Below are 15,862 nucleotides of genomic sequence, written 5' to 3'. Positions count from 1 at the left end.
TCATCCAAAGTTAAATATAAATTGTTTGTTTGATATTTTATTTTATTTTTATTCTTACTATTTCCATTGTTTTCAACAATTATTCTTGCTCTATACTAAGCATTCATATGTACTGCTCTTCTAAAGTCATTCTATATTAATAAATATGTACTAACATGTAAATAAAAGTATTATCGACTTTAATAAACATAAATTTTAATAATACGTATCAAATATGTAATAAAAATATTATTAATAAATATAAAATATATTAATAGATAAATAAATAAATAATTTTTTATATATAATTTAAAATAACAAATATAATTTCTTTTATTTTTAAATAAATAAATATAACTTGTATAATCGCATAAAAATAAATATTTTTTATTCATTATCTATTATTATTTCGTAAATTTTTATAACATTAAAAAAATTTTATATTAAAATGTTATTTTTAATTAGAAAATATAAAATATAAAAAAATTAAATTTTATTTTATATTACTTGAAAAATGATTAGATTATTTTCTTTAAAAAGTCAAAAATATATTAAGTGACTAACTTTGTTAAAATGGTGATAGTTTGTTAATTTATATTATATTATATTTATCCTTGGCAACATTTGTTTTTTAGTTATTATTTAAAAATATTATGTTATTATATATACAAAAATATCTTTATAAATAATTATAAAAAGATAATTATATTTTTAGAATTAATTTTATTAATTGGTTAAATAATGTTTTTTTTATTTATATAACAAAAATATCCTTCTTCAATAACAATTAAAATTAAAATCAAATCATCAAATTATTTGAAAAAAAATGAAAAATAATCCTAATTTAAAGATGTTTGAATTTATTCTTAATTATGGTTCTGAAAATCGGATCGAACCGAATAATTTGATTAGGTTAATTGGAATAATTTGATTGGGTTAATTGGAGACCGGTCTTCTGTCCGGTCCAATTGACTTCCACAATTATTCTAAAAAAACGGTAAAAAATCGGTTGAACCAACTGAATCGGATCGGTTTTTTGAAGGTCGGCTCTCCTTCAGATGAAGGTAAAATAAACCACCCCCAAACAGCAGAACACCCGACCCCCTCTAGTTTCTCTCTCACTCGCAGATTCTCACCAAAATCTAATTTCACTCAATACCTAACCCTATCAGAGCAAACACCGCCGCCACCGTCAGCCCCCAGCCCGCCTGCTTGTCGTGAAGCCCCACCAGCCACCGTCATCCCCCCAGCCGCCGCCACTCTTCTCCTCCTCATCGTCTCTGTGATCGTCGTCGTCGGCAGTGACAGAGGGTGCCGTCGTCGTCCTCGATCCTCTTCTCCTCTTCTCCTCTACGTCACGCGAACTGTTGCTCTATCCTCTTCAAGCGCGTCCTCTCCTCCGTGAATCTCTGCCCGGAGCCTCGCCGTGGAATCTCCGCTCGGCGCCTCGCCGTCGCAAACTGATCCACTCCCGAGCTCACTCTGTCACCGCCGTTCCTCCCTCGCCGTGTCTCTGGTAAGCCATTGCTTCTACAGTTTCAATTTCTAAGATTCTGGCTTCTGAGTTGAGTTTTTGTACTAGATTCTGAGTTGGGATCGTGTTCTGAATTGAGTTGTTGCTTATGTGATTCTGAATTTAGTTTGGATGTTCAGTTTGGATTTTTTTTCTTAGTTTTTCTGTTCCTGGATTCTCTGGATTTGGATGCTGAGTTTTCTGTATTATGATTTTTGTTGTTGAACAATTGATTGGAAGGTTTTTGTTAAAATTTGTTGTGACGCTGAATTTTTTGTTGCTGATGGTTTGAGTTTGTGTAAATTTGTGTTTCTAAATTTTTGTTGTAATGAGTATTCTTACTGATTATTTTACTAGAATGTAGAAGTTAATTAAAAAAATTTTATTTTATAGATTTTTAATGATAAAATATGAACAAAGTATTATGTCAAATCATAAAAACTCTGAATTTTATTAGTTTAGAAATCATTGAATTTGTATATTTGAAATTATATATTGAAAACCTTGTTCTTAATTGTTCATCATCATCCTCAAAAGTGATAAATAAACCCTAGCGGCCTAGCCCACTCAGAACCAGACCCCTCTCAAAAAATAGTCAAGCCAATGGTGAACCAGTACATTTTTTTTTTTGAAAAAACAAAATGGTAGCCCCTGAACTGTGAACTGGAGAACTAGGATAATTCTTGGCCCTAAAATGCCAAATGCCTAAACGAAACTTTGGCCCCCTCAGTTTTTCGCTTTCTCCTCTGAGTGTTCTCCGTCGCGCTTCAGTCTCATTTTCTCTTCGCTCATTCTGAGTTCTCTGAGTTTGTCTCTCTCACACACTCTCTCTGCTTAGTTCCGCCTTTGTCTCAATTTCGGCAGCTCCTTTGTCCTGCCGGTGCCACTTCTCTCTAGTCTCGTCTGCCCTTTGGATCTCTGGTTCATCTTCGCTGCTTCCCCTCTTCGGATGGTTAATTTTGTAATTTGTTAATTTTTAGTTTACTGTTTACTCTGTAATATGTATTTGAAACTTAAATTGTAATTTCAGAATTTGTTAAATTGTTATTTGTTTGTTGTTGCGCTATTATGTTATAAACTTTTGAGAATGTTTATTTGAGCCTAGGTAAACCTGTCGAACCCTAAACCTCTAACCTAGTATCCTGATCAAAGTCTGGTTCGCTTTTCAGAAAGGGGCAGCTGCTAATGAAGTCAAAAGGGGATAGGGACAGGAAATGCCATGATTCTGAAGAAGACAACAGCAATCTGCCCAGGAAATCAGGAGGAGATATGGATGGGAGTCAAAGAGCTGAAAAGGGACTACATACGACCCAGTTCAGAGGAGAAGAGAACAGAGAGCTGCACAGGAAAACAGAAAGGGATGGGAATAGGAGGAATAGAGATGGAAGGGATGGTGCCCATCATGATTCAGGGGAAGAAGATGGGGAGCTGCCCATGAAATCAGAAAAGGATAGGGATGTGATGCAAAGATTTGAAAGGTATGGTGCACGTCACGATTCAGATGAAGAAGAGGGTGAGCTTCGCATGGACTCAGAAAGGGAAAGGAAGCGTCATGATTCGGAAGATGATAGGGAGCTGGTTAGGAAATCAAAGAGGGAAAGAGATAGGGATAGGACACGTAGAGTTGATAAGGATGGTGAGGAAAATGATGATAGGAAGCATCTCAGTAAATCAAGAAGGGAAAGGAGGGAAAGAGTTGAAAGAGATGGAGCAAGCCGTAATTTGGAGGGAGAAGTTGATAGGGATCAATTTAGGAAATCAGAAAGGAATAGGGATAGAAGGCATAGATCTGTAAAGGATGGTGCCAGGTATGATTCAGAGGATGATGATGAGGACCTGAACAGGAAATCAAAAAGGGATATGAGGTATAGAGGTGAAAGAGATGATGATGATGATGAGAAGGGTCAGAGAGATAATGGGAGAGAAGATAATAGGAAGAAAGAGGATGGACCTCGAAGGATAGTTGAAAACACAAGACCAAGACAGTCAACAATCCCAGAAGGTAACCTGAATGGTGATGCATCTAAACTGGGAAAGAGTGGTGGTGTTTACATTCCTCCATTTAAGTTGGCTCGGATGATGAAAGAAGTTCAGGACAAAAGCAGTGCTGAGTATCAACGGTTAACATGGGATGCTCTGAGAAAGAGCATTAATGGGCTGGTGAACAAGGTTAATGCTACTAATATAAAAAACATAATTCCAGAGTTGTTTGCAGAGAACTTGATTAGGGGAAGAGGCCTATTCTGTCGGTCATGTATGAAATCTCAGATGGCATCGCCAGGATTTACAGACGTCTTTGCGGCATTAGTTGCTGTTGTGAATACCAAGTTTCCCGAGGTAGGCGATCTTTTGCTTAGAAGGATTGTTTTGCAGCTTAAGAGAGCTTACAAGCGGAATGACAAGGTATGTATCTTTTCTGCTAATTTTAATATTCGCTCTTTGTCTAAGATCATTGGTTTCCTTCCAGTTTGCCTTTATTCTGTCTGTCTTTTTGTTTCTCCGTTAAAAAAACCACTCTGATTCTAATTTTATTTTTATCTGGCTTTCATGATTTTTAGCCCCAATTACTAGCTGCTGTTAAATTTATAGCACATCTGGTGAATCAGCAAGTGGCTCATGAGATCATTGCTCTAGAGTTGCTCACAGTTTTGCTGGAGAAGCCTACGGATGATAGTGTTGAAGTAGCGGTTGGGTTTGTAACAGAATGTGGGTCAATACTGCAGGATCTGTCACCCAAAGGTCTTCATGGTGGGTATTCTCTCAATCTTTGCTGTTTCTCTGTTTTCGAAGTGCCTTTTACACTTCTTATTGCATCATGAATCCCATATATGAAACCATTATACTGTGTATTTGCTTTGTTAATGGCAACTGACTGAGAGGTCCTAGTAGAGCATATCTTAGTGAATGAAATGCTGGTTTCCAGAATCAGAACAGGGCAAAAGCTTGAGTAATGCCAATGTCCCCATTTGCACCCTAACTTCTCAGCCAATGCTGCAGGAATCCGTTTTCCTTTTTTCTGTTTTTAATTTTTTTTAAATTACTTTATTCAGATGTGTTTGGAAATAAGAGAATCTGTGTAAGCTTGTTTATAATAATGTGTAAATAACATGATTAATTATTAACAAGTTACATTTAAAAGTGCATCAACTCAACTTGGGTACTGTGTTGCTAAATACTTCTACAGATTCCTTGATGATTGTTGAAAGATTCCATTAGGAAGCACTGACAATGATTGATCTCAGTATTCAATATTTTTTCTGAAGTTAGATTTGTAATTTATAGGTATCTTTGAGCGTTTTCGTGGAATTCTTCATGAAGGAGAAATTGACAAACGTGTTCAGTTTCTGATTGAAGGCCTATTTGCTATAAGAAAAGCCAAGTTTCAGGTATATTCTTTTATTCTATTGTTCTGTAAAAAATATTTCGACACTTCTGCAAATCAGACTATAAAAAATGGTTTGAATTAACTTGACTTTTTTATGGTTGATTTCACAGGGTTATCCAGCTGTTCGTCCTGAACTAGACCTTGTGGAGCAGGAGGATCAATTAACTCACGAAGTCTCATTGGATGAGGAAATAGATCCAGAAATTTCTCTTGGTATGATTTTCTTATAGAATATATATATATATTTGCACATTCTAATTTGTCTCTTTCTTTTTCTCAGATATTTTCAAGCCAGACCCTAATTTCCTGGAGAATGAGAAGCGTTATGAAGAGCTGAAGAAAACTATACTGGGTGAGGAATCTGAGGATGAGGAAGGCTCTGATGCAGAGTTGGACGATGATGATGATGAAGATGATGAATCCAATGAAGAAGATGATGAGGAAAGCATGCAAATCAAAGATGAAACAGAGACAAACCTTGTTAACCTTAGAAGAACAATTTACCTAACAATTATGTCCAGTGTAGATTTCGAGGAAGCTGGTCACAAGCTTCTGAAAATCAAGCTAGAGCCTGGGCAAGAGGTTTGGAACTAATCTTGGGCTTTCTGTTACTATTCTGTTGTCAAAATTTCTTCCAGCTGTTATGTTATTCTGATCTTTTCTTTTTTGGTAGATAAACTTTCAAGTTATTTTAAGGAATGAACAGAATCTAGTTTAATGCAAAGATATTGAACAAGTTGAATGCTCTCTATTTCTCTCTCCTTTTCTTTTCTTTTTTATTTTTATTTTTGGTCTGCAATTTAGTGTGCTTCAAGAGCATTTTCTATTGTGGGCGAAGTGTCTATCTTGGCAATCACTGATTTTCAGGTTGGGTTAAAATAGGAATCAACTGGGTTCAATGCTTCTGGCTCTTTTCTTTTCATTATTATCTGATTTTGATGTATTTTTGGAAATGTGAGGCTTTGATTACATCTGTTTTGACTATTAAAAACAGTAGCTACATTGGTTATTCTTTATTGGATTTTTAAATTGTTTGTTTTCACGAAAATAATGCTCCCTAATACCAAGAGTTGCTTACACTTCTCTGATTGATGGCAGATGGAATTATGCATTATGCTTTTGGAATGTTGCAGCCAAGAGAGAACATATCTCCGATATTATGGTCTTTTGGGGCAGCGTTTCTGCATGATCAATAAAGTATATCAAGAGAATTTTGAGAAGTGCTTTGTCCAGCAGTACTCAATGATTCACCGGCTTGAAACAAACAAGCTACGAAATGTGGCTAAATTCTTTGCTCACCTACTTGGGACAGATGCTCTGCCTTGGCATGTTTTATCGTACATACGCTTGACTGAAGAGGACACGACATCTTCCTCCCGTATATTCATCAAGATCCTCTTCCAGGTACCATTAGTCAAACTCAAATGTTACCTTCCTTTTCTGCATGTACTTGCTTTATGATTTCAACTAGTTTCAGTTGCGTTTTTGAAATACCATATTATGTCTGTCTGTGTGGAAGATGTTGATTTTACTCTATTTCTTCTGCAGGAATTATCAGAGCATCTTGGCATCCGACTGCTAAATGAGCGGTTAAATGATTCAACAATGCAGGACTCCTTTGAGTCTATCTTTCCAAAAGATAACCCAAAGAACACCCGGTTCTCCATTAACTTCTTCACATCCATTGGACTTGGTGGTCTTACAGAGAACTTGCGTGAGTATTTGAAGAATATGCCGCGTCTTATCATGCAACAACAGAAACAAGTTTCAGATTCTGAATCTGATGATGAGTCAGGGAGTTCAAGTTCATCTGATTCAGGAACAGCTAGTTCTGAATCAGAGTCTGACTCATCAAGTTCTGATGAAAGTGATAGTGATAGGGACAAAAGGCGAAGAAAGCGGAGAAGAAAGTGAAGCAAACGAATTTATTTCCTTGTCCAGGGTCCTTGCCTCTGTAAAACTGTATTATGAGGGCTTAGTATGCTGTCCGGTTTTGAATTTTGTTAAGATCAATATTTTCATAGAACTTGCTCTGCTTTGAACTTTTCTCATCCCAAACCACCAAAGTAGAATTTGTAAGCTGTAGTAACTTGGGGTGATATAATAATTTAGTTGATCGTAGTGTTCAAGCCGTTTCTTTGTCATGCTTAGTTGCTACAGATGAGGTTCTTTCTTCTTTGCACTGTCATCGTTTCTAACATTGGTTATTAGTTTTGCTCGAGGCTTGTTGACGTGATGTGATGATTGTGTTGCACAATTATATTTCAGTTCTTTCAGCATTTTCATGTCTTATATGTATGTTTGCAGTAATTATATTTCATATGATTTTTAGTTTAGTTGTGAAGCAAAGTAAATTAAATATACTTTGAATGGCAGTACCATCAATGGTTGGATCGTTGGGACATAGGTCATTCCTATGTTTAAGGGTTTTTTAAAACTGAATCTGATTCAAGGTTAACCATAAACTGGGTTTAGGTTGAATTAACTTAACTGGGTTTTCTTTCTCAAGCTTTGCTGTGCCGAAAGCTACCCCCATTAAAACTTTAACCTTATCTTCTCACCTTATTGTAAAGATATTTTGTACCAGCCTTGCTCTTTCAGCCTCGTACACCGACTCCAACTTTATTACATTTTATTCTTTTATATCTAATTTATGATTTTAGTTTTATATAAAGTCAGTGTAAGAGTCGCTCATCCACAATTATATATGGCCATTAGGGGTGTGCATGGTCCGGCCCGGCCCGAAGACCCGGCCCGGTCCCAAACACTTTAGGGGCTAATTTGGTGTGATTTCATTGGGTCTAGGGTCGGGTATGGGTCTCAAAAATAGACCCGATCATTATTTCGGGTCGGGTCCGGGTCATAGCTCGGGTCACCCGAAATCGGCCCGGTGACCCGGTCATCATACATAATTAATATTTTGTGTTATTAGTGATGGATGATGGCTATTATTATGTGAAATTTAAGTGTTGTAAACCTTAATATTTTGTACTATTAGTCATTATATATAAGACTATAAGTTAATATTTTATGTTTAAAATGCATAAGACTTTAGACTAATTCATAATCTTGTGTTATTTGTATTGATTTAAATATTTGGTGTTATTAGGCAATATTAGTATTGATTATAGTTATGCTTTAATTTTAGAGAAGAGTTGGTTCTTATTATATTTTTCTAAGTGAATTTTACCATGTCAAATAATGATTGGAGTCTTGAAAATTTGGATATTTTTACATGCTAACTTACAAGAAGGTATCAAGGTAATATAATGTTAACGACCCGGTTTTCACCCGGTTTTTACCCGGTATAATCGTGGCCCGAAAATGTATAGGTTTCATCGGGTCTAGGGTCGGGTTCGGGTCTAACAAATAGGCCCGGTATATATTTCGGGTTGGGTCTGGGTCACATCAAACCCGGCTTCACCCGGCCCATGCACACTCCTAATGGCCATATAGTCAATAGTATTTAACCCTAGCTAGTTGCCAAGTTATTTAAAAGAATCACACATATGGTGGCATATAATTAGATAAATATAAATTTTGTTATTCTAATAACACATTCAAATTAATTTCTTTTAATAAAAAATAACTTTTCATGAAGCTTACATGAAAAAAATACAGACATCTTACGAGGTAAGTAGTGTACTAAAATAAGTTAGTGGGACAAATTTGAACCAACAGATTATCTTGATAGCATCTTGTTCTCTATAACAATTTCTTCGAAGCTATCAAATGTCCATAACCAATCAAAACACAAATAATAACAAGAGTCGGTAATGAAACAAAATTCACAAGGGATAAATTTCAATTAGAGTTCATTTTGTAGTGTAGAACAAACATCACTAGTAAAATGCATTTCACGTTACATAGCAATTGGACAAAAGAAGAAACTTCCAAGTTGGAACATAGTCCCCTAATTACATTATTGCCCTCCCTCATAGGTCAGGAAATTGTTGTTACTTACCAAGAAAGAATTAGGCTTCATGGCTACGAAGAAGGATTCAGATTTCTTAGCTTGGCTTTGACTGAACCTAGTTGCTCTAACCAACATAAATTCAGGGGGAAAATATGTTATTAGAATTGTTTGGCACCTTCAAACACGGGTATCTCCTAAGAATTACATAAAAACATGTGAGAAGAACAGAGTCAAAGGTGAATAATTCTTACTTTGTTCAGTTGTTGTTGCTTTCTGGATGGTTGTGCGAAAATATAAGTTGCAATTTCTCTGATACACAGCCTGCAGCAAGAAAACAAAGCATGTCCTTTTAGACCTATTGGGTAATTATTTTAGAATAGAAATTGCCATGAAATATAGACATTTTTTTAAAGGCTTCCTTCATACATGTACGGATTTTGTATAGAATGACTAAATTTGTCAAGTAATGATTAGGAGGATGAGTCACCACTCCCAATTATTTTTCAAATTCGTCACTCTTTTTTCAAAGGTAGAAACTTAAGTAAAGTTAACTTTATGTAAAGTTAATAGCTGAGAATCGTTAAATAATTTGATAGGTTTAACTAAATTGTCATCAACTTCACATGAAATTAACTACAAATGAGTTTTTACCATAAAGGACGAATTAAAATTGCAAAGAACCACTTTATCCTCCATGTTCTTTGGTCAGGGACAAAATCAGAGGTTTACTCTTAAATTAACCTCCTAAGGACAATGGTTACAAATTTGATAAAAATGTGAACTAGTGCTACATTACATTTCTCAAGGGAATAAGAGGATAAAAGTAAGTCACAGAATAAACACGTAGAGTTGAATTCATATTACAACTAAACTAGTTTTCCTAACTCAAGAAATAACCCAATAGCAAGCTAGCAACATATGATCCAAAATTGTAACTATTCTTATTCCAATTAATTTGTATAACTACACTTAGGTCCAGTACAGTTCCAATAAAAGCCAGAAAATAATTTATTGTTCCCATCAAACTCAAGAAAGTGGGAAACATAAAAACCCTAATTGAATATCAACACCCTAGAAGTAATGGAGAAAGAGTAAAAAGGGGGTAGTAAGGTAATTACGGAGGAAGAGGGAAGGTTGTTGAGCTCAGCAATGGCAACTTCGTGGCGCCTCAGTTGCTTCGTGCATTCAGCAATGGCGTTCGTATTATTGCTTGAACTCATCGTCTTTTTTTTTTTTTTTTTTTTTTTTTCCGATTTGAGATTGATTTGAGGGGTGGATGGGGTTTTCCAAGGTTCTGAAAACCGAACCGGTCATCGAACAACTCTAATCATTGGTTCATTGGTTTATTGGTCCAACCGGTCCAACCGTAATCTAACATGAGAAACTGTATATAATAAAATAATAAATAAATTATAAATAAATACTCTAAAACATAATTATAGTCTAATATAAATTTTAAAATGTCTACTAAATATAAAGTACTACAACCAAAATCTAATATAATCTTTGATTTCAGCAATTATTAACAATTTCTCACTTATTAGTCATTATATCACTATTGAACTCATTAATATAGTTACAAGAAACAAAAAAAAATCATTGAATTAACCAAACCAATAATAAAATATTCCATCATCTATTGATCTAGTTAATTAAGTTAATTCAATTCATCTATTTCTTCATTAAAAACAAAAATGACAAATTTATTTTTTCTCTAACAAAAGACTAATCATGATGAACAAATAGAAGCTCTGACAAACTTTTAACAAAATTTTCAGTATAATTTTAATAAAGATTAACAAGATCTTCAGCTGATTATAATTTTAGCCAAATTCGAGCACAATTTTAACAAAGATTAACAATTTTTTTTTCCAAAAATTAACCAAGAAAAAAAAACCAGCAGTGAACTAATCATTCAATGATTCAATCAACACCAAGAATACTGAGTATAGACTATAGAGTACCGAACAGCACTGGAGTATAGCTAATCATTTAATGATTCAAGTTATGGAAGGAAAAGCTATAAGATGGTTCAATCATCGCTAACAACTAGATATGTGTTCAATCTTGCTAGAATCAAACAACAATTCAGCAATCATCAACCATCAACCATCAACCACAATCTCAAATCTAATATCAGCAACAACAGAAATTATAGATTGCAAATTAGTAATTACGATGAAGCAGCAACACAAATTTGGCAACAGAACCAACTGCAACAACTAAAAAACTGCATGCTAAAATTCAAAAATCAGAGATGCAGTAGAAGTAATAGAACTGCACATTGAGAGTTTATATCTAAGAAATTCAAATGAGCGAAACATGACCACACTCAGCTGTGGATCTGTTGTCGCACGGCGGAGCAAAGCAATGGCACCGAGGTCGGTGCCTCGGTGAACGAGGAAGGAGAAGATACCGTAATTGAAGGCAGCGACAGGGTGCTGAATGGCAACGAGGACGGAGGTGCAATGAACGGTGGCGCGATGAACGAGAGTGGCGCTTGTGGTTCTGCGGGGGGTTCTTCACCGCAAACCCGCAAACAAGCACGGCGGCGTTCACGCTACGCAAAAAAGAGACAACGGGAGCACTGAGCACTGACCTTCGGCGAGCAGAAGAAGACGACGGCGACCAAAGGGCAGACGAGGACAACGGCTACCACAGGGCAGACGAGGACAACGGCTACCAGAGGGCAGACGAAGACGACGGCAACCAGAGGCCAGACAAAGACGAAAGCGACCAGAGGGCAGACGAAGACGAAAGCGACCAGAGGGCAGACGAAGACGACAGTGGTGGTGGAGGCTAGGGTTGCCGTTTGAGCCTTTGGAGTTTGGAGGCTAGGGTTGCTTTTTGATTCAGGAAGGGGGCTGGGGGGTCAAGCATGGTCTTCCCTCTTCAAAGTTCAAAGCAAGGTTCAGAAAAACCGGATCGGTCATCGAACCGCTCTAGTTACTGATTCACTAGTTCATTGGTTTAACCGGCTCAACCAGAAAAACCGTTTTATAATAAACACCTGATTCTATAAAAATTCAATGAATAAAGCAACTGGTTCTAAACACTCTTCTACTGCATTTTTTTACTTCAAAAGGGGATCATAAACAACTAGTTCTATGAATAAACAAACTACAATGATATGCAATGCCAAAAATAGGCCAATGATAAAATAATAACGGGTTTCTCTCTTCAATTCTATGTTCAAGCTGTAGCATACCAGAATCAACAGAATAATACCGTTAAAATAGTCTTCCTTCTAATTCTTATATACCTCAAAGAATTTCCTACAAAATGAAAATTGAACACAACACACAGCTTTAAAACAAAAACAAAACAACACTCAGAAATCAATCACCTCTTCTAAACACAGCCTTAAAACAAAACAGAACAACATTCAGAGTATGAGCATTAATCACAAAAAATTGATTTCTGAAACAACAAAAACAGCAGAACAACATTCAGAGTTTCAGCATTGATCACAAAATATTGATTTATGAAACAAAACAAAAACAGAAGAACAACATTCAGAGTTTGAGCATGATAACAAAAAATTGATTCCTGAAACAAAACAAACACTGCAAAACCAACAGAACAGCATTTAGAGTTTGAGCATTGATCACAAAAAATTAATTTCTGAAACAAAACAAACAATCAACAAAACAATGAAAACATGAAGCATATAATAAATCAATGATCACCAATATCCAGCAAGAATCTCAAAGACAACGATAAATACACAACAACAATTTAGCAAATAAACAAGAACAAGACCTAAATAGAAAATCCAACAAATTAAATCACATAAACCTAACAATTTAGCAAATTAAACAACAGCAGCACAACAATTTAGCAAATTATCAACTTAACAAGTTCAAGAACAGAAATCACAACAAAAAAATAAAATAAAAATGACAGAAGAACAACAGAACAACAACACAAGAACAATTAGCAAATTGACAAGCTTACACTAACAGTTAAAATTTACCAGAAGAACACTAATACAAGTGGAATCATCGTGCTAATATGTTTTCTACAAAGATGCTATTTGTGCAGCTAAAATTTCCTAATTACTAAGATCCAGTTATTCTAATTTCACATGCAATCAACTTACTAAGTTTCTAAAAGCTAGAAATGATAAAACCAACCCGAAATATGGTTAAAGCATTTCATCAAACATGTTGAGTGCGGTAAACTTGAAACTAAATAAGAGAATTCAAAGCTTAGTATCAATGTGATAGAGAAGAGAACATAACTATTGTATACTTTAATTCAGTCTATGAAAAAAATCCAAACCACTGCCAAATCAAATAGTTACTTATTGTAATAGAAATAAGAAGTTGCAGAGTTTGAAGCAGAGTATTGGTGTTGTGTGAGTGTATTGTCTGGTGGTGGGTTTAGGGAACTCACGGCGGCGACAAAAGAGAGCAGCTCGACGGCTAGGTGGAGCGCGCGGGTTGGTCGCAGAGTTTGAAGCAGGGCAACGTGGCTTCCAGACGAACGCGAACCCGAACGGTGAACGGCGAGTGAACGCGAACGGTGACCCCCGAGCAAACTTGAACGGCGAAGAACGCGAAAGAAGACGACGGCTGAACGAAGACGCGAACGTTAACGGCAACCAACGGCGGCGGAAGCGCGGCTGAGCAGACAAAGACGACGGACGCCGAGCTCGAGGAAGCAGCTGCGATCGGTGACAGCGAACGGGGGTTGAAGACTTGGAGCACGAGGGAAGCTAGATAGACGGACGGACGGCGGCAGTATGCCACTCCTTGCGGCGACGGTGGTGTAGGCTTACAGTGATAGGGTTTTTTGGCTGAGTTTCTGTCAGTGAAAGAACGGGAGGGAGAAAGGGACAACGAAACGAAGGAGCTTCAGAACCAAGAGTGAAAGTAAGCAAATTTAGCAAAAACGACGCCGTTTCTTTTAAACCGGTCGGTTTTTTGTCCAATTCAATCGGCCGAAAACTGGCAGATTCGACGGTTCTTCTCGGTTTTTAGAGAAGCGGTTTTAAGAGACAAACCGGATCATAATTACTGCCGATTTACGGTTATACCGGTCGAATCGGCCAGTCTGATTTTCAAAACATTGGTTCAAAGACTCAGCAAGCCTAAAACGGCTTCGATTTCTTCAAACCGGACGGTTTCTTGATAAATGGTTTCACATGTCTGACAGGACCAATCCAATTGACCAGTTCGATCCGGTTTTTAGAATTATGTTTTATCAAAAGATAAGTACTAAGATTATTCGGCCTCTCAATAATAATAAAAATGTGATTCCAAAATTAAATTGGAAGTTTGGAACCAACATCCGATCTTAATTGGAGGAAAAAAATAAAGAAAATAAACATAATATAAAAAAAATACAAAAATTAAGAATATTTTTTGAAAAAAATAGGGGAATTTTCCCTGATTTTTATTATTTTTTTTCTTTAAAAAATGACGAGTACCATAGAAGGAAGAAAAATTAATGATGATCAGTATCTTTTTTTTCGTATGATCTATGAAGCACAGATATTTTGCTGAGTTGCTGTGTCCACGTGTCAAACACATTTTAGATACGACATTCATCGACATTCGTTGGACACGCGTATTTGCTCTGTCTAAATCGTGTCTTAATAAAAAGTAAAATATTTTTTACTTTGAACACACCTAAATACCATCACATGTCAGCGTGTCTAATCTTATTCTTAACGCATATTCTTGAAATAAATTTAGATATAGTATATATTATTATTTATTAAAATATTTTAAATACTTGATATAATTAAAGTAAGACATTAAAAATAATTAAAAAATTAATTTATATTTTAATATCAATAAAATATTAAAATACCATTATGATTTATTTAAAAAATACTTTATATTTTATATGTATGCATGTTCCCTGTATCTTATAAGATTTTAAAATTTACGTGTCGGCATGTATCGTATCGTATTCCATATCGTGTCATATCGTGTTCCAATTTTTTTCATAGAAATTGAATGAAAAGTGTGAAATAAAATGCAACGGTCAGTAAATATGGACAATAACTATACCGACATAGCTATAATCTCTATGCTAGTCCAACATAGCCGAATTAGGGGGTCTGTCCAAAATGATATCTAAACATAATAATGATATAACTAGAAATATGGAGAATTTATTTGAATAAAATAAGAGGGAGAAATGTTTATTCAAATACAACAATAGCAATATTTTTATTTGTGTGTCCTGATTTATTATTATGTAAATCGTGGAAAGTTATCACGGTTTTACTATTTACACATAAACCGTAATAAGTAAGCACGAATGAAAAAAAAATGGGCATAAACTGCGATAAGTAATAACAGATTATGCATGAATATGGTAGGTGGAAATCGTGCTAGATTCCCACGGTTTATGAGTAAACTGTGTGAGCATAAAACCGCTTGGAAGTGTATAAATACATAATTCGCGTTAAGTCATGACCGATCTCATATGTGGTGGGGCAAAATTTGCAACTCTGAGAGCTTGAGAGAGAATCTGGGAAAGTCTTTGGGGTGGTTTTCAGCCTTTGGGTGGTGGAGTCATGTACGACGAAACTCGCATATACCGATTAAATGGCGTTGCGCACGTGGCTGGAAACATCGACCAAGAGGTTAGTTATACTACCTTATTATTATTATTATTAGAGAAAATAAGAAACCAATATGGGAAATAAAAAATGTCTTGTTATTATTGTTGTTATTGTTGCAGCCTACTAAGGTTATTACCTGTGTTAGGAGACAACATAATATGTCTCTACGCGAACGGATTATACTGTATTTGGAGACCGTGGGCTTGTATCTCTTGGCTAGGCTGAACAGTTAGTGGTTCTGGGTTGATAAGCCTCTACTTAGCGCATTCGTTGAGAGGTGGCGCCCTGAGACCCACACCTTTCATATGCCGTTTGAGGAGTGCAGTATCACTTTGCAAGATGTGGCATATCAGCTAGGTTTGCCCATCGATGGGAAGGCCGTTAGTGGGTGCCTGACTGACTTTGAGAATCTGATGGAGAACGGAAGACCAGCATGGGAGTGGTTTAGGGAGTTGTTTGGCGAGTTACCGCCGCCGAATAAAGTCA

General features: G+C 35.9%; 1 protein-coding gene and 1 long non-coding RNA gene across 2 annotated transcripts; one reads left to right on the top strand and one right to left on the bottom strand.

Annotated features, from left to right (window-relative positions):
- Positions 1–1,061: 1,061 nt before the first annotated feature.
- LOC112771568 (uncharacterized) lies at positions 1,062–7,156 on the top strand. The gene is made up of 8 exons (XM_025816353.3): positions 1,062–1,495; positions 2,662–3,895; positions 4,051–4,240; positions 4,775–4,878; positions 4,988–5,090; positions 5,158–5,459; positions 5,976–6,281; positions 6,426–7,156. The coding sequence occupies exons 2-8, from the start codon at positions 2,678–2,680 to the stop codon at positions 6,789–6,791; spliced, it is 2,589 nt and encodes an 862-aa protein (XP_025672138.1). The 5' UTR covers positions 1,062–1,495; positions 2,662–2,677; the 3' UTR covers positions 6,792–7,156.
- A 1,498-nt stretch (positions 7,157–8,654) lies between these two features.
- On the bottom strand, positions 8,655–13,691 carry LOC112772188 (uncharacterized). Its single transcript, XR_011875931.1, has 4 exons — positions 13,192–13,691; positions 9,912–10,177; positions 9,045–9,114; positions 8,655–8,917 (listed from the first exon to the last, which is right to left on the bottom strand). It is a non-coding gene; the product is annotated as an uncharacterized lncRNA (long non-coding RNA).
- Positions 13,692–15,862: the final 2,171 nt, after the last annotated feature.

The sequence above is a fragment of the Arachis hypogaea genome, chromosome 18 (genome assembly GCF_003086295.3).
Source record: "Arachis hypogaea cultivar Tifrunner chromosome 18, arahy.Tifrunner.gnm2.J5K5, whole genome shotgun sequence".
NCBI lineage: Eukaryota > Viridiplantae > Streptophyta > Magnoliopsida > Fabales > Fabaceae > Arachis > Arachis hypogaea.
Note: the sequence above shows the minus strand (reverse complement) of the source record. Positions and strands in the feature narration are given on the sequence as shown.